Source organism: Sciurus vulgaris (assembly GCF_902686455.1).
Source record: "Sciurus vulgaris genome assembly, chromosome: 19".
NCBI classification, from domain to species: Eukaryota; Metazoa; Chordata; class Mammalia; order Rodentia; family Sciuridae; genus Sciurus; species Sciurus vulgaris.
The window spans coordinates 4,245,959-4,266,262 of record NC_136480.1 but is presented as its reverse complement, the minus strand read 5'-3'; the positions used below and the strand labels follow the sequence as shown (position 1 = coordinate 4,266,262).

The following is a 20,304-nucleotide window of genomic DNA, read 5'->3' as shown; positions in this document are numbered from 1 at the left end:
CTTTTAGGTTAGATACAAACAAAATTAATCATACTTGGTATAACTACAGAAAAAAAAAAAAAAACCTGAAATTCAAAGTATATTCAGAATGAAAGCTTTATATTTGTTTGTACTTCTAAGCATACAAAACCAGTTGATATATGTAACTATATTACACTTTTTTAAAGATTAATGTTTCCTTTTAAGTGCTGATTTCTTTGTATTCTCTGCATTCAGTATTAAGTAAAACCACCAATGAAATATTTACAAATCCTTAAAAAAATATACAATATACTGCCAGCTATGGTGGCTGGCACACAATTATAATCCCAGTGACTCAGGAGGTTGAAACAGAAGAAGTGCCTATTCAAGACCCACCTCAGCAATTTTGCAAGACACTAACTACAACACAAAAAAAGAAAAAGAGCTGATGGTGTTGATCAGTGGTAAAGCCCACTGGACTCAATTCCCAATACAAAATAAAAAGAATAATATAATAGATTACACCTACCATGTTGTACAGAACACCTGACTTTTGCCCATTGAAATAAAAACTTGCAGGGCTGGGGATATAGCTCAGTTGGTAGAGTGCTTGTTTTGCAAGCATAAGACCCTTGGTTTAATCCCCAGCATCATAAAAAATAAAATAAAATAAAAACTTTGACATTACTTCTAATATTTCTCTAATCATAGCTCCTAAATTCAACTTGTTCAGATTTCACGAGTAAAGTGAGGTAACGGTTGACTTTTTGCCATAGTTTTATCCTCTTCTTTTATGAGGGGAGTGTGTTAGAATTGAATACAGGGACAGTTGTCCACTGAGTTACTTCCCCAGTCCCTTTTTTCTTTCTTTTCTTTTTTTTTTTAAATTTCACTTTTTACTTGGACACAATACCTTTGTTTTCTTTTTACGGGGTGCTGAGGATTGAAACCACAAGATCACACCTGGTAGGAAACTGCTCTAGCACTGAGCTTCCACCACAGTCCCCCCCAAGCCTTTTCTAGATTGCTTACTTTTGAGACAGGATTTCACCAAAAACTTGCATTCATTCTGCCTCAGCCTCCCACTTATCTGGAATTATAGGCATGTGTCTGTTTATATTACCCATTGTTTATTTCTTTGGTAATTTCCAAACATTTTCAAAACAACTATGATCATCTACTGTAAGCTTGTTTTTAAGTAGAAAAATCTCAGTGGAAATAATAGCACACAAAGAAAAATGGGAAACTTGGATGAATCAAAGCAACAATATAAAACTAGCAGGAAGAGACCATAAGAATGTGAAAGTTATGAATTTTCTAAAGAAGACTAAATAACCATTTCTGTGATATTCAATGTGCTGATCAAGAATTAAGCTAATTATGATTACACAAATGGTATGCCTTTGCGCCATGTACAAACAGAGAGGCAACATGTATCCCATTTGTTTACAATAAAAAAAAAAAAAAGAATTAAGCTAAATAAAAATTAAAACAACTTTATGATTTCATCTTAGTCCAATTAGAATGGCTACTACCAAAAATACAAATAACAATACAAGTTGGCCTGGATTTGAGGAAAAAAGCACACTTTTATATTGCTGGTGGAATTTCAAGTTGAAATGGACTCATGTTTTGACTTAGGTGTCCCACTCCTTGTTTTATACTGACAGGATTTAAAATTAGCATACTACAGTAACACAGCGACATCAATATTTATAGCAGTTCAGTTCACAATCACTAGATTGTGGGACCAAACTAAATGCCCTTCATAAGATAAATGGATAAAGTGTGGTTTATATAGACCATGGAATATTATTCAGCCATAAAGAAGAATATTATGACATTTGCAGATAAATGGATGGAATTGGAGAATATTATGCTAAGTGAAATAAGCCAATCCCCAAAAACCAAAGGCTGAATGTTTTCCCTGATAAAGGATGATGATATATAATGGGGGTGGGGAGGTTGTGAGTGAGAGGTGAATGGAGGAACATTAGATTATGTAGAAGAAAATGAGAGGAAGGGGGTATGAAAAATGGTGGAATGAGAGACATCACTACCCTATGTACAGATATGATTACACAAATGGTATAAATATACATTGTGCACAAATAGAAAGAAAAAGATGTACATCATTTGTGTACAATGAATCAAATGCAGCCTGCAAAATTTTAAAAAATTAATAAAAATTAAGCATAAAAATTAAAACAAGTAAAGTAAATGAAATTTAGAGAAAATAGTTACCAATAGAAATCAGCAGAAATTATGTACATGAAATATTTCTTAAGAAATCAGGTCAGGGAAACTAAAATGTGAGGAAGAAAAGATATCAAACATTAATAAGCACAATGATTTCCAACAAGGAAAAACACAAAAAATTCAAAATAAACCACATATTATCAAAGTTTCAAAATTCACATACAAATTTTAAAAGGATCAAAAGATAAGAGATGTATCATTTACAAGGACATCTACATAATTATTAGTTGATTTTTTTTTACTGGAAGACTTCCTGAAAAGAATTGGAACATATAATTCAATGAATGAAGAAAAAGAAAGAGAAAAAAACTAACATCCATAAATAGTATATCCAAAATCACTATTTTTCAATAGTAAAGAAAACATCAAAATACACAAATGCTGAAAAAGTTTCTGACTTCTAGACCTGTGCTACAAGAAATTCTATAGCAAATCCTTTCAATTGAAAGAAAATAAACCTTCACAAAACAAATCATTTAAAATCTGAAAACTTACTGGAAAAAGAACAAATACACACAAATATGAATTCTATTACACTCTAATGATGATACAAAATACAATTTTGCTATAGAATTTCAAAGACAAAAGCAAGGCTATCATAAACCTGTTAATTAGTGTACAATATGAAAATAGCTGTGAAATCAATAACAACATTAAGAGGACATGCAAAGATGTTGATTTTTATATGGAACTTTAGTAAATTAAGTATCAATACATAATGTAGTTATATAATCCCAATTTAATGGCAAAATAACCATGAAATATATAGAGAGAATATGGTGAGACTTCAAAGAATGTCACAATAATAATCAATGTATCAAAAATTAACACAAATAAAAAAGTAGGGAAAACTTTTATAAGAAATAGAGAAAACAACTTACAAAGTAACAGTAATAAGTTCATTATTTTCAGTAATTTATCTAAGTATAAATGGATTATTATTAAACATCAATCAGAACACAAAACATGACAAATGGGATAAATCTCAAAATTCCTGTTTGGTACATGAGATTTTATTTAAATTTATGATCAATTTTAGTAAAAGGGAAATGATGAAAAGGATATTGCATGCAAAGATAAAAGAAGGAAATCAGAGATGGCCATAATTATGTAAAACAATAAAGCAAAAAGTTATGTGAGATAAAAGGCTTTCTAAGTGCAAATATTATGAAAAAAGAGAAAACTAGAATATTATATAAAGATAGAAAACATCACTCTCTAAAAACTTAAAATAATAGTAAATACATGTTTAACTTGCATCGTACTTCCAAATATAGAGAGCCCACCTTGAGAGAATTGATAGAAATAGTGACACAGTAATATTTGGAGACACCAATCTCCAATGACTGAAACAGAGAATAAAACCAGGTGGAATGGTAAACAGGGCCTAGAAGACTTCAGGAACTAGAATAAATCAACTAGACTTTCAGACCCAATCTTCTCAATAGCTCATGAAATATTCTGGATTGACCAGCTTAAAAGCAGAAAGTACATTAAGAAATGACAGTATTTAAATGACTTTATAAACAAACTACAGTAAATTAGAAATCAAAAGGGGAAGTGACATTTAAAACTCCAAAAATGTGTGGAAATGGTGCACTCTTAAACATGGGCTCGTTTAAATGAAAGATAAAATTAGATATTGTCTGTACTACTGAAATGATCTAGAGACTCCTGGTATAAGCTATCAAAATTCCAATATTATTTTTTCAAGCACAGAAAGACTGTGTTTAACATCCCATGAAATTACAAGTGCTTATAAATAATTCAAAATTATTCAAAATAGAAACAAATTTGAATAATGCTTTCTGATTTAACAGGGAATAAAAATTATAGTATTCAATAAATTCATATGGACAAGGACTCAGAAAAGTAGCCATATGGAACACAACAGAGTCAATCCTCATTTATATTGTGATTTAAGACATAGTTACACACTTGCAATCATTAAATCATTCAAGAGGGCCAACAGGGGTAGCAAAAATAAATGTCCTTTCATATGCATGAATGAGGGCAATATGGAAAAAAAAAACTATAGAATGTTTTTCAAGTTTACAAGATGAAAAGCTGCATACCATCTATCATAAATATTCATCTTAAAGACATCATGCTTACTGAAATAACCATTCATCAAATGCCAAATCTTGTGTGATTCTACTGATACGAGACATCTAAAGGAATCAAACCCTTTGCACAGAAGGAATGGTGTTTATGATGGGAGACAAAGGAGCCCTTGTTTTTTGTGAAAATCCAACTTTATTGTGGGAGAAGTAAACTTCCAAGAAAGATGTTGGAAAACAACCTGAATTAAAACTACTACACAATACTTGAAATATTGAAACAGTCAGTTTAGTTTTATGTGGTTTGATTGATTTAAATTTTTAATACATAAAAGATAAACAGAAATGTAAAAATATTTGAAAGTCCTACTTTAAAATGCTAAAATCTTTCTCCTGGACAAAAGAAGTTTTATCAATAAATAGATGATAGGCATGCTAGTAATCCTAGCTGACAGAAAGCCTGAGGAGAATTGCAAATTTGAAATCAGTTTGAACACCTTTGCAAGAATCTATTTCAAAATAAAAATAAAATGGGACTACAAATGTAACTAAGGATTAGAGCACCCCTGATTACAAACTTCAGTACATGTACATATATCCACATTTTTTAATGAGATAAACTATACAAATACCAAGATGGAGAAAAGAAACAAAACATAGTATGCAATCATGAACAAAACAGGAGCAATATTTATAAAAGCAAGTAAAACATGTAATTCTAAGACAATAGGCAGATGCTTCATGCATATTTCAACTTACATTGTTCAAAAATGTGAAGCAGGCAATTTACATTCAATCATAATGTATACATTACAAAAATAAACACATTATTCATTGATGGGAGGAAACCTACATCTCAACCTATTCTAAAAAATGGAACACAAATGGGCACCAGAATAATAGAAAATTTAAACCATAAAATCATCAATAACCATATTATTTTAAAAAACTTGTTTACAATACTAATTTTCAGTCATAACTATGCACTCACAAAGAACTGAATTGTGAGAAGGAAACATTCATTACATGGCAGAGAATATTAACAGAAAACCCAGATTGATAAAGAGCCCTGAGGTGAAAATTTAAGTGAATAAATATTTAAATTGTATTAGAGAAACTGTTTTAGGATATTAATGTATTGCAATGATTTAACCTAGAGACATTCACAAATGTAAACAGGTATTCTAGTGGCCTTCAAAATCAGTAGAGATGTCAGACCATGCAGATCCTAATAGACAAAGGGGGGTACTTTGGCTGTTGCTTTGAATATACTCAGGGATCACTAAGGGAAAGAAGAACCCTAAAAGGATTTGAAATTATGATAAGCATAGGGAGGGGCATGCCCTTTTATGACTGCAAGACAGATAAAACTAGGTTTCTGAAATTCATTTGTTGGATTAGAGTTTCTCAATTAACATATTTAAGTGTGGTTTCCTCCTTCACCTTGGGACCTATCTTCAGTAATCTTTGGTTTTATTCATATCTACCTACCTGTCCATATGGCCACTCTTATATTTTGGATGTGAAGTATCCCCAAATGCTCATGTGTGAGATGTCAAAAGGTTGGGGGTTAAGTGATTGGGTTATGAGAGCATTAACCCAACCAGAGAATTGATCCTTGGATAAAATTAACTGAGCTCTAGGTAGCTGTGGTCTGGTAGGGTTGGCTGGAGGAGGTGGGTCATTGGAGGCATACCTCTAGGGTATATATTTTGTCTCTGTATCTTGTCTCTGGAGTCTGTACCTCTCAGCTTGCTATCATCGTGTGAACTACGTTCCTCCACCAAACCCTTTCAGCATGATGTTCAGCCTCCTGTGAAGCCCCAAGAAATGGAGCTGGCTGTTTATGGACAATGACATTTGAAACCATGAGCCACAGGTAATTTTTTTCTCCTTAAAATGATCTTTTCAGATCTTTTGGCCACTGCAGCAGAAAAAAATAAAAACCTGTTTAAAACAGCTACTGTCTCTTCTCTCTTTAGATTCCATGCATCTTTCCTTTGGTCCATATAGGTGACTAGGAATGGCTTAGAGACAGTGAGGATTGTTTAAAGGAAAATGGAATGACTGATGGGAATCCTCCATGTAGTTACTGACATTTATGTTCTACTACTGTGTTCATTAGAGTAAGACCAGATTCTGGAAAATTATATCTCCAAATATTGTATCCTGACAGACTCATTAGAATATATATTAAAAAAAAAAACAAAACATTTCACTCTTCAAAACCAGAGCACAATTTCCAACTATCAACAGTAAAGGGAATGAATCAAAGATAAGAAAATACATTGGACTTAAGGGGTATGTCACAATATATTATACTGTTAAATTTCTTTTACAAATCTGAAGTGAGGGGTGTACATCATATCAAGAAAGAATGAGGTTAAACATAAAAAGTAATATAATTAATATTTTCCTGTCCATATCAACAATTTCCCAATATATTCCCATGAAAGTATGTATCTGAAACTGATTTGTGCACGTGGACCTACCAAGAGATACTCTACAAAGGAAGGACATTCAGTACTGATAGTGAATCAAGATTCTGAAGGGAAGCTCACTCACCCAGAAAGACCAGGTTTCTGTAGCTCTCCAACATCACGTCTCTGTATAATTTCTGCTGAGCCTGGTCCAGGCATTCCCATTCCTCTTGAGAGAAATCAATTGCCACGTCCATGAATGTCAACAGTTTCTAAAATAAGAATAAGCATATAAATGACACTTTGACCATATGATCATTCACAGAGGTTTTAACTTAACTCAATGAGTGTTAAGAGAACTGGTTCTGAAAAAGTTGAGGAATCTCAATGATTCAATAAGATACTTTTTAACAAAGCTTGCTTGTCTAATGTATTATGTAACTCAGAGGAAAGAGGAAGACATAAGTCCAAAAGAAGTGTATATCCTATACTTTTGTGAACTAAAATGTAAAATTAAAAGAATATATTTGTATATTTTGTGTATTTCTCAGATGAGAAAGTTATACTGAGTTAGATGATTGCTTCCCAAATTGTAATGAGCACAAACATGGATTGGATGTGTTGCTCATGCATAGATGGAGTCACTAGTCCTGGGACAGGATCTGGGTTTCTGAGTATGTAGCAAGCTCTCTACTGATGCCAGTGGCACTGGTCCAAGAATAACAATGAGGTAGAACACTAAAGAAGAGTTCATTCATGAATCTGAATTCAAATATTTTAAGCAGTTTGTACATTTTGCTACAATATCAAATAGTAACAAGAATCCTTTTATATCATTTCAAATATACAATTTTCACTCCAAGAATTTGCCATATCTAAATGCATACATCCAAATTAATCTATTGACAGTGGTAATAGTTTTTTGTTTTTTGGTAATCTGTGAGGACATATTGTCATACATCCAATTAATGCTTTTCCTGGGTTTTTTGCAAGTTGACCTGGCCTACAATTCATAAAAAGGAACATAAATATCAAAATAAAGTCTGAAATTAAAAGAATTTTCAGAACACTTATTGACAGTTATTATAACTGAGGAGAGTAATAGAAACATATTAAGGAGGCAATAAAATCAAATTGATTAAATTTTACATTTTAGTATATATGGGAAAAGAGCAATTTTTATGGACTAAAACAAGACAACATTTCATGTAAATGAAAGTAAAAATATTCAGTTGCTTAAAATTATAATTCAACTTGGGGTTGATGCTTTGTTTAAGACACTACTGAGATATAACATTGAAGAAAAGAATAAAAAAGTTAGAATTTCTGAGTCTTCTTTTTTTATAGTTTTCATTTATCATCTATGACCTATATTTTAGAATATTAATGTACTGAGAAATAGGCTTCTTTAAGCTGTTTCTTTTACTGAAAGTGTAAGGAGATTTGAATGTATATGCCTTTGACCTTGAAGTAGAATAAAATGAAAACATACAAAGCTATGGTTTCCTTCAAGCCTCCAGTTACAAAGCCAACGTGTAGTAAACATGAGAGTTTTTGTTCTCCAAAGCAAGTCACAAGTAAAGAAAAAAATTTCTGTATAAAACATGGTGGTTTACATAGAGCATTTAAAAAAATTCTAAGGATATACTTAATAAAGTTAAATTTATTATCATTATTGGGAAAAATCTGGCAGATAGATTTTATATAAAGTGTCAATGCACATTAAAGGACAGCATCATGATTTTGATATGAGTGGCCACAAGGAAGAAAGATAAAATTAAAAGTAGAGCACAATGCCAATCTTCTTCTGATAAAAGTTTTACTTGATGTTTGATACATGTTCCATGCTATAGAAGTGCTAAAGGGTAGTTGAATGGACACTTTAATATTCTAGTGAGTGTCTTCATTTCCTGGTTTGCTTTAGTATAATGAACATCTTTCTAATATGAACTATGAGAAAGCAATTCTGATTTAATGGAAGGGATGCCAAAAGACTCAAGATTAATGTCATCCATTATGAGCATGTAAAACTGAGGGAAAGATCACTGAATTGGGCTCAATTTTGCCCCCATGGGAGATGTAAGGGTCGAGTCTGCAGACATTGATGGGAAAGATGAAGAAAGATGGACTCTCAGAACATGGGTTTCCAGGTGGAAACTGTTCCTTGCTCACTATGTCAACTTTTTCTCCCAGTCGTCTCAGGCTGATTGTCTACGTTAGTTTGGTGCACATCATGCTTGTCATAGTAAAGGAAGTGAAGGGATGACCCAGTGGCAGTGTTGGAAATCTTCCCATGTCACACTTGGACAGGGCTCCTCCAAGGAAGATGGACAGAGGGAAAGAGGTACTGGCACCAAGTGAGGGCATGGCACAGGGTGCTGGGAAGTTCAGAGGAGCTAGAGGCCCAGGTGGCAGGACAAACCTGGAGAGCAATAAACTCCTATGGCCATGACAGTCTGCAACGCCCACACAAGGGACAGCAGTCCAAACTTCATCATGCCTGAGTGAGTGGAAGCACAAAGACAAGGACATGCCTAACCTGTCTCCCACGTGGGACTGACGCAGCCCCATTAAGCACATGGTGGGCAGTTTGGGAGAGTGGTGGACAAAGTAGCCCAGTTTTGTCCAGGACAGCATGACAGACAGGACCCATCTTGTTTCTGAGGTGAGCTGGTTCATCTCCATCCCCCAAAGACTTCAGACATGCACAGAGCTGCAGGACATCTTGCTGGCTGAGAACTTTGGAGATCTTCCTCTAGTGACACTAGGCAGCTGTGGTAGGGGAGGGGAGGGGGTTTCCTTGAGAAATCAGCTGAGGAGTGGATGGATAGGGGTTTCCAGAGACCTCAGAGCCCATGCCTGGTCTGATAGGAACCATGATTCAATGCTCCAAATTTGGCCTGATTTGCCAAATGAGGAAGTTCCTTCCTGACTCCTCTAGGCAGGGAAGACAAAAAACAAAACAAAACAAAACAAAAAAAAACAAAAAAAAAAAGGCCTTGCCAAGACTAGTGTGGATGAAAAGTGACCAAGAAAAGAGATTTGGGCTCCCTGAATGCAATGGGGAGTGATTCTCTTCTCATTATTCTCTTTCAAAACGTTGTTACCATAGACAATGAATGGAATCCTCTTTTAATGTGCATTTTGTTAATTCTTAAAGTTGATGGAGCATCCAGATGGAATGTAAAAATAATAAGCACGGTTTACTTCCTTAGCAATATCTAATGACTCTACAATAGCAAATGCAAATCTATGGTACTAACACATTTAAATGTCAAAAAGAAAATATGTTCAACACTACAGGTCATGAATCTATCACATCAATAAAAATGAAGTGTGCAAATTGAGGGGATGCTCCTATAATAAAGGGCTACAAATTAACTTCTGTAAAGGAAATAAAGTAGTTTAAGACATGCTACCAAAAAAATAAATAGTAGGAAAGGAAGTTTGCAAATTTAAAATACATGCTATTTTGGAAGAAAAATGGAGCCCCAGACCTGGAACACACCTGAAAACCAGCTACGCCTGCTTTCTTCTCTTTCCCTAGACTTCTTTCTCAGGAGTGATTACCTACAATTGAAAACTATCTCTTAAAAATTGGCATCTATATGCATCAGAACACATGGACCTTCATAGAACACCTTGTGTAGGCTCAAGACTAGTTTTTTTTTTTTTTTATTGTAAACAAATGGGATACATGTTGTTTCTCTGTTTGTACATGGAGTAAAGGCATACCATTTGTATAAATTTACATAGGGTATTATTGTTTGATTCATTCTGTTATTTTTCCCTTCCTCCCCACACCTCCCACCCCTCTTTCTCCTCTATACAGTCCTTCCTTATACATTCTTGCCCCCCTCCATAACCTTAACCCTAACCCTAACACTAACCCCTCCCACCATCCATTATGTGTCATCAGCTGCTTATCAGCGAGATCATTCATCCTTTGGCTTTTTGAGATTGGCTTATCTCACTTAGCATGATATTCTCCAATTTCATCCATTTGCCTGCAAATGCCATCATTTTATCATTCTTTATGGCTGAGTAATATTCCATTGTTTATATATATATATATATATATATATATATATATATGTATCTCACCATTTCTTTATCCATTCATCAATTGAAGGACATCTAGGTTGGTTCCAGAATCTGGCTATTGTGAATTGAGCAGCTATGAACATTGATGTGCCTGTATTTCTGTAGTATGCTGATTTTAGGTCCTTTGGGTATAGGCCAAGGTATAGGCCAAGGACTGGAATACCTGGGTCAAATGGTGGTTCCATTCCAAGCTTTCTGAGGAATCTCCATACTGCTTTCCAGAGTGGCTGAACTAATTTGCAACACCACCAAGAATGTATGAATGCACCTTTTTCCCACATCCTCCCCAACACCTACTGTTGCTTGTGTGCTTGATAATCACCATTCTAATTGGGGTGAGATGGAATCTTAGGGTACTTTTAATTTGCATTTCTCTTACTAACAGAGATGTTGAACTTTTTTTTATATATCTGTTGATTGCTTGTAGATCTTCTTCTGTGAAGTGTCTGTTCATTTCCTTAGCCCATTTGTTGATTGGGTTATTTGTATTCTTTGTGTAGAATTTTTGAGTTCTTTATATATTCTGGAAATTAGTGTTCTATCTGAAGTATGAGTGGCAAAGATTTTCTTCCACTCTGTAGGCTCTCTCTTCACATTACTGATAGTTTTCTTTGCTGAGAGAAAGCTATTTAGTTTGAATCTATCCCAGTTGTTGATTCTTGCTTTTATTTTTTGTGCTATGGGAGTCCTGTTGAGGAAGTCTGATCCTAAGACGACATGTTGAATATTTGGACCTGTTTTTTCTTATATAAGATGAAGGGTCTCTGGTCTGATTCCAAGGTCCTTGATCCATTAAAGTTGAGTTTTGTGCAGGGTGAGAGATAGGGGTTTATTTTCATTCTGTTGCATATGGATTTCCAGTTTTCCCAGCACCATTTGTTGAAGGGGCTATCTTTTCTCCATTGTGTATTTTTGGCACCTTTGTCTAGCATGAGAAAATTGTATTTGTTTGGGTTTGTGTCCATGTCCTCTATTCTGTACCATTGATCTACCTGTCTATTTTGGTACCAATACCATGCCGTTTTTGTTACTATTGCTTTGTAGTAGAGTTGAGGATCTGGTATTGCGATACCCCCTGCTTCGCTCTTTCTGCTAAGGGTTGCTTTAGCTATTCTGGGTTTCTTATTCTTCCAGATGAATTTCATAATTGCTTGCTCTATTTCTGTAAGGTACATCATTGGGATTTTAATTGGAATTGCATTGAATCTGTATAGCACTTTTGGTAGTATGGCCATTTTGACAATATTAATTCTGCCTACCCAAGTTTGCTGATGACATGATTATATATTTAGAGGAACCCAGAAATTCCACCAGAAAACTTTTAGAACTCATAAGTGACTTCAGTAAAGTAGTAGGTTAGAAGATCAATGCTCATAAATCCAATGCATTTTTATACATAAGTGATAAATCTTCAGAAAGAGAAGTTAGAAAAACTAGCCCATTCACAATAGCCTCGAAAAAAATAAAATATGTGGTAATCAATCTCACAAAAGAGGTGAAAGACCTCTACAATGAGAACTACAGAACACTAAATAAATTAAAGAAAACCTTAGAAGATGGAAAGCTCCCCCATGTTCTTGGATAGGCACAATTAATGTTGTCAAGACTAGTTTTAGCTGGAAATCATGGAGCTCCGGTCTTCCCTGTACCCAATTGTATTCATAGAGTTTGGATGAGAAACTACCCACCCTGATGTGAGTAAAAATATTCAAGTTCAATGGGTTTTGCTTATGTTCCCTTGTACTAGGTATTGAACCCAGGGAAAATTGACTGATTTCCCATTGATACCTCTCCTTATTTTTTTGTTTTTTTATTCTGAGACTGGGTCTCACTAAATTGTGAAAGCTAAGGTCAAACTTTGATTCTCCTGCATTAGTCTCCTGAGTATCTGGGATTGCAGTGTGCATGACCATGCCTGCCCAAACTCAATACTTATGTGTACAAGAGGAAAAATATGTGAATGTTGTTTACAATATACTCCTCAAGAGGAAAAGCACAAGCATCAACATTTTTCAGAAAATATATATGTAACTTTGTTACATATAACCTGCGTCTATTTCCTGCCACTCTGACACTTGACACGGTCTGTTGGAATAAAGGACTCAACACTTGACACCGTTCTGTTTATCATCCTCCCTCTTGGACACCATAGGTGTGGCATGTCTCCATGTGTACTTGCTTTTTAATATTAATATTCAATATATTATTTAGAAACTTATTGGGAAAACATTGGGAAGGTTTTACTGTATTGGGACACAAAATAGTGCACAATAAAAAATTGGCAGTAGTACATAGATAAAATATATGAAAATAAACAATTGTAGCTGTGCTCAAGTTAAAAGGAGGCTGTGATTTGCTTTAGTATAATAATAGATGGATAAAGAGGCATTCCTCTGAGCTTGGATGTGGTGTTTAGCTTTTGTTGCTTTCTTAGTTTCAATACTTGATTCTAGAGATACTTTACATAATAAAAACATTTAAGTTAGTCATAAATAAAATTTGTGCTTTTCCTGTGTTTAGTGTAATTCTTTAAGAATCAGAATAAGATTGTAGTCTGCTACTATATGAAATCAGAATAGACTAAATATTAACTATAAGTTGATTTCTTTCCCCTTTAATAATAGTAAAAGTTTCTCACTCTTAAACACTGGAGTTCATGGTGGGGGTAGTTTCTTAGAAAATCTAGTGATGTGTTTGTTCTGAAGTTTGAAGGCTGGCAGATCATGGTGCCCTCAGTTTAGCAGGGAGATCAGGTTGTTTTAATCTAGCTGAGAGATGAGGTTGTTTTGGTCTAGGCTGTCATACAGAGAGAATGTGTACTTTGAGAAGAAGCGTACATTGTACTTTTGAATGTTTTTCTTATTTTAAACTAACCATAAAATTATATGATCATCAGTAAAGAAAAATATCTATAAAAAGGCTGGCAGAAAAAATAAAGAGAGATTCAGCCTCTGAATGTCTGGTGTCTCTGTGTGCTATTTCTCCACCTTGCTGAAGCCTCCCATCCACCTAGGACCGCCGACCATTAGGGCTGAAACCTGGCAAATCTCCAGAGTAATAATTACTTAGTAGACAATGAATCTTATGTGAGCAATTCAGGATTTGCAAAGCACTATGATATATATGACTGTTTCAGTCACCTATTTTGCTTCTGTAACTAAAGAGCTGACAATAAAATTGTAGAGGAAGAACAGTTTATTTAAGGGCTGATGGTTTCAGAGGTCTTAGTCCATAGAAGGCTGGCTCCACTCCTCAGGGATTGAGGTGAGCATGAACATCACAGTGGAAGAGTGTGGCAGAGGGAAACAGCTCACAGTGCAATGAGGAAGCAAAAAGAGAGTGTCCACTCTCCAGATAAAAATACATACCCCAAAGTCATGCCCCAATTCCAATCTCCTCCAGCCACACCCTACCTATCCCTTCAGTTACCACAGTTAATTCCAATCAGGGCATTAAACACCTGAGGGAGTTAGGACTCTCACAACCCAATCACGTCTTCTCTTAACCCTCTTGCATTTCCTCAAAAATGGGCTTTGGGGGGTCACCTTACATACGAAATATAACAATAATTTAGCATTAAACTGCAATATCCAGAGAATAGGATATATGATTGACAGTCACAATACCTTAGGAGAGAAAATCCAATGTGGTAAAGCCATAATTCACTAACTTATTTGACACACAAACTTGAGGAAATGTATTGATTTTTATGCAGTCACAATGGAGGAAAATTTTGCTTTCTTTTTATTTTTCTGATAGATTTTACAAAGTTCAGCTCTGGAATTTGATTTAAAATCACCTCCCACACTGGAAAAGATGTGATAAACTTACTATCACCATTCAGGGAAAAGAAAATGGTGAAGAAAAATTTTTGATTAATGTAAAGTAAGTACAATAATTTTTCTGAAATCCAACTCTATCCTTCTTCTTTGGATACATTTTCTAGTGTTTAAAGATCTACTAGTAAAATTATTTTGCAATTATTAAAAATGGAACTTGAAATAAGTGAACAAATCTTGAATTACATACCAAGAAATGAACATACTAATTGTTAGACCTACTCTTCAGGTCCACACATGGTGTCTCCTGTGGTATTCTCCAATACCTATTTTTACTTACTGAGGGACATTGTGTATTCTGGAACACATGAACATGTATGAGTTTTCCTTAGAGTTTGTTCTAACTTCCCTTCTTTCACATATCAGAGGGAAAAATAAATTCTGTATTTTCCCTTTAATACCAGTGTCTAATTTATAGGCTACCAAAAATCTCCATAAAAAGGAAGAAGTGGAAAAAAATCTTTATATATTCATTTCATAGAAGTTTTCCTATGTAGATCAAAGGGATAATAGGAAATGCTCCTAAGCCACAGACAACCAGCTTATCTCCTGATAATCATCTCCCCATTCCTCTGACTGTCATCTAAGAAGAGAGGACCAGACACCAATAAGGCTCTACAAAAGCCAAGAGAAATCACCCCTGTGGGCATCAAGTTTAATGCCTTGGCAGATGTGATATTTATTGCTTGCAAAAAAGAATGACAGTGGGTGAGGAAACTACTTTATGTCCTTTCAGTATTAGTTAACTTGTCATCTATGTGACCAAAATACCTGACAAAAATAATTTAAAAGAGAATTTATTCATTTTGAATTGCAATTTCAAAGAATTCAATCCATGCTTGGCTGTCTCCAAGACATCAACATCATGGAAGAAAGACATGGGGAAAATCTGCTGTGCTCATGGAATCTAGGAAGCAGAGAGAGGCAGGAAGAGGTTGGAAGAAGATAAACCTGTGCAGTGCACCTCCCAGTGACCATTTCCTCTAAGTAGGTTCTAGCTCCCAGGATGACAGGCAGACACTGACACACTCATCCACTGAAGACGCAGAACCTTTTTGATTCTATATTAGCCTAAAAGTCCCATCTCTGAGTCTCGCTGCACTGGTAACTAGGTTACCAACACATATTATTTGCGGGACAGTCCAGTTTCAAATAGGAACAGTTTCCAAAACAAACTGATAATATGAATGTGCCTACAGAAGACTGAAGGAAGAGAGGTACAAAATCTTTTGCCAGCAGAGTCAGACAATTATTATCTGCTAAACTCCCATGTGGAGTATTAATCACCTGAATATAAATATTTTTTAAACTACCATTCATTACATGGAGATAAATGGGAATAATCTGTCTCTGATTCAGTGTTGCATGGGAAAAATAGTTGATAATCCCGTGAAAACAGACTATTGGAAATGTGGTGAGGGAACTCAAAATGTGAGAATTTATCACACCCTGAGCAGCTCGAATGAGGAAAGAGTATCTTAGATTTGAGACCCTTCTTATACTGTGGAAGACTCAGAAGAGGTGATGCCTGAGGAGAAATAAGGAACTGAGGTCCTGTGGGAAAACATCCTCCCACACAGGAAACACATAAGTCTATCGGAGTCTTGCCTCATGACTTTTCAGGCACTCTACACAAACTGTGGAGATACAGAGATGCCCAGGGATGGATGGCGTTATGAGGAAACTAAAGTTTAGGATCACAACTTATTAAGAGTTCACACTGAAGAATTTGCCTGGCCAGGGTGTTGCTATTTCTGACACTAAGGAGTCACCTGTCCATCATGATGGCCAAATCTTTACTCAATCTGGACAACTATGGCTTATCTTTGACATTTACCACATTAACATGATTCAATTTGGTCACAGAGTCTGAGGTGCAGAAAATCCTGTATTCTTATTTTTGCTGAAAGGAAGCACCACAAATATCAGAGCTTAAAGTAACAGAAGCTTATTCTTTTTCACAAATGTATGTTTTCAGTGCCATAGACCAATGTCAAAGGGTTAGCAGACCCACACTGCCTTCAGAGAGTCAGGGGAGAATCATTCAGCCTTCTGGTTGCTACTAGCACTTCTTGACTTATGTTCATAAGTCTCTTCCCTTGTGTTGATGCAGCCATGAAAACTTGAAGATACATAATCTACCCTTACAAAGATAATAGTAGTACCACAACATGTTACAACCCTCAAACTGCACAGGGTCTGGGAACCATCAAACAGAGATGGAAATTCCTGCAATAAGCTTATCCAAGAAATTTTGAATTCTAAAGAAAAAAAAAAGTTATTATCCTTTCCTGACACCAATGTGTATTATTAAACTATAAATTTGCAATAATATAGACCAAGCAATCATGAAACAAAGAAATCCATAAATGAATCCATCGGTATATAAAAACTATTTGTATTTTAAATAGAAATAGAAGGGACTATGTAAATCCAATGACACTGAGACTAACATTAAATGTGGAGGCATGATACAACCAAATCTAAAGAAAGGTGTTTGTGCTTGGGGCACAGTTCAGTGAAAGTGTGCATACAGAAGGTGCACGTCCCTGGGCTCAAACTCCAGCACAAAAATAAAAGGCTTATGCTCAGAGTAGAGGGAGATAACACTGAAAATATAACACCATATGGTGCTGCTGACCATTCCTCCTCCAGGAACACATAGTATAATCATATTGTTTCAAGTCCCTCTTGGCAAAATAATAAAGGAATCAATAGACTTATGTACATAGGACCACAGAGAAAATATCTGCCATCAAATGTGGAAGAAAACCTCGGGTCAAATTGGGCATCAGATGACAATTGGGCCACTCTCTGTCCTCTCCTGCATCAATGAGTTCAAAGGGAAAATACATGGCTCACTTTCAGCCTTAGTGGGTGGCATTTACTGAGGTGCCTCTCCAAGCTCTAATCTACAGTAACTGCAGCCCTGCCAATTCCCCCAGGAAGAAGGTTTCCTATTCACTGGATAGCTCATCTCTAACATCTTTCGTTCTGTGGACTACATGCTGAACTCCCAAGCTCTGGGGTCAAAGTTCACTGAGCATGTTCAACTCTCCAAAGATCCAAATAAGGGGTTTTGAAAACAGAAAATAAAAGAGGTTAAGACAGTGATCTGGGACTTACTTTGACCAACAAACTATGAACAGATGCTCCGGGCCATGGCCTATAATATCAAGATAGACTAGATCATTCCATACGGTATGTGTCCTGCCTCTAGATTGGAAACAGCTACGCTAAGGTGGAGTTCTCTCACATTGGTTGCCTGGGTGACCACAATAATAGAACCTCCTCCCAACACACACTTAATAATTAGTGTGACCAAGAAATCGACCTTGGTTGAACGAAGTCATTGGGGGTATTTTCTAAAGAAACTTGGATATATCCTGATTTCTGAATTGTTGCCAAATGCTGCTATTCTTTTTCCTCTGCAAGTTTCAACAATGCTTTATTTTTGTTTTCCCCTTCTCAGCTTATTATTGAAACTTTGACCCTTTATCAGAAAAAAAGAGAAGCAACTATATACACAATATCAAACCACAAAAAGTGCAGATTTTCTATGAGTATTCAAGTATATCCATGGAGTTCATCAACAGGGATCAGGGAAGAGGATTTATATGTCAAAGGTGTGAGTTTTTCCTTAGAAGAAATTTGACAGAATATTCTGCCATCTACTATTGCTGATACCAGAGTTTCTATCTAGCTTGATTCATGCATTTAATAGGGGGAAATACAGTATGCCACTGATAGTCTGAGTGACAGTTCACTTCCTGATTACTGTCCTTCCACTACTCACCCCAGGAATACATCCAGGTCTAACAATTACTCCTAGAATTTAGACAGGAAATGACTGTTTAGCTAATACATTTCCTTCAAAAGACTACAACCTTAAACTCCAATTTCTGGAATAAATGTGACTGAACATGTTCAAATCACAGAGATTACAATCAAATCAATTGGCTTTGCCTTGCAAGCACAAATGTGGATAAAAATTGAAGCCTGGGATCCAACAAACTTGCATCAGGGATTAAAGATAACAGGGAAACAGATTCCCTGCAGCTTGAACAGAGCTGTAGGAATGGATATTATAAAACACATGAAAAATAAAACAAGCTCTAGATTATAAGGAAATGGATAAAAGAAAACTTTTGTACAGCTGTTGATGAGAGTATAAATTTGGTTATATTTTTTCAAAAATAGTTTGCAAAATCATTTTAAAAACAATTGAATCAGAAATATGTGATTCAGTTATAATTCTGAGTATACATCTAAAAGACTCAGAATCATTCTGTCAAAGAAATAGCTGAACTCCATTTTCATTGCATCACTATTCATGGTAGCAAAAATTAAAAAAAAAAAAAAAAAACAGTCTTTTAGAAAAAAATTTTTCCTTGATACAGAGGAATAACCCCAAGGACATTTAACCACTGAGCCACATCTCCAGCACATTTTTCTGTTTCATTTGGAGACAGGGTCTTGCTGAGTTGCTCAGTGCCCGGATAAGTTCCTGCAGCTGACTTTAAATTGTAATCCTCCTGCCTCAGCCTCCTGGGCCACTGGAATAATATTTAGAGTCACTTAATGGCAAGAGATTCCTCCAGGCTCTAGGGCATCCAGCTACTCTCTTGAGAGACTTCACCCAACAATTCAAACTGCTCTGCAAGAGGACAAGACTCAGAGGCTTCTATTCACTACAATCCCGCGGAGTTATGGACGCAGCAGATGTGGGCATCTTATATCAGTCATTTCTGAAGGACAGGACTAGGAAGACTTGACAGGTTGAGATAACAAGGATCACACAGTCAATTCTTCACTGGTGAATCTTAACACAAAATATTGTGATAATGTGTCTGTGCCTTGGAAGACAGAGGGACAAGAGGCACACACAGTTTGTCCAAATGCTCAAGTGATACTTTCCTGTTTCCTTCTCACATAAATTGTTCACAAACATAAAACAAAAATTTCAACATGTGCCATTCAGTATTTGAAGAAGTAACAATATATTTTGCCAAATTGAAATATAGCCTGGGAAACAAAATGATAATGTTGAGTGGGAAAATTGGCATTGGGAATGTGAACTGTAGCTGAAAATTTAGAAAATTTTCCTGTATATACGCACGAATACACCATAGTATTTTCACAATCATGAACATCTACAAGAAATGGAACCTCATTAGAGATATATTCCATGCTTCAATAATCACAGCAAAATGAATTGTCATGTGCAACTGAAAAGAACCAATCAAAAAAGAAAATTTAGTAATTCATGCATAGACCACGGACTAGCAGGGATGGAGCCCACGTTCTGGATCTGAGATGCTGCTTCCTGAATATTCAGCTAGCTCAGCAGGAAGGATGAACCCAGGCCTCTAGAGACCACAGCTCCGTTCATGCAGGAACCCCATGGAGTCGGGGTCCTCCTTTCACCATCCTCAGTCTTCAGCACACAGCCTGCGGAGGTGCTGGGCTGCCAGCACAGGGACACCCTCGTGCTCCTCTAAAGACCCTCCAAGTGCTCTGCTCTCAACCCAGGAGACGCTGGGCTGCCAGCACCCTGATGTCCTCATGGGGCCTCAGGCAGAGGCTGAGGACACCGTGCACTCAGGTGACAAGATGCACAGGGCCCAGCTACTGGACGCAGTAGACGTAGACGTGGGGACT

The 20,304-nt window shown here is 35.8% G+C and overlaps 1 protein-coding gene across 18 annotated transcripts in view; it reads right to left on the bottom strand.

Annotated features, from left to right (window-relative positions):
- LOC306650342 (uncharacterized protein) overlaps positions 1-20,008 on the bottom strand; it is a 94,648-nt gene extending 74,640 nt beyond the window's left edge. For 3 of the 18 annotated variants that reach the window (XR_013760875.1, XR_013760876.1, XM_079122258.1), the window contains exon 1: positions 19,763-20,008. Coding sequence is in view for 3 of the 18 variants with exons in the window: in XM_079122258.1 (XP_078978384.1) it covers positions 19,763-19,796 (34 nt within the window). In the remaining 15 variants the exon portion in view is untranslated. Of the gene's footprint in view, positions 1-5,018; positions 6,348-6,377; positions 6,973-19,346; positions 19,500-19,762 lie in introns of those variants that run through there. The other 15 variants (XR_013760882.1, XR_013760883.1, XR_013760887.1 and 12 more) reach the window with 12 other exon arrangements.
- Between the last annotated feature and the right edge of the window lie 296 nt (positions 20,009-20,304).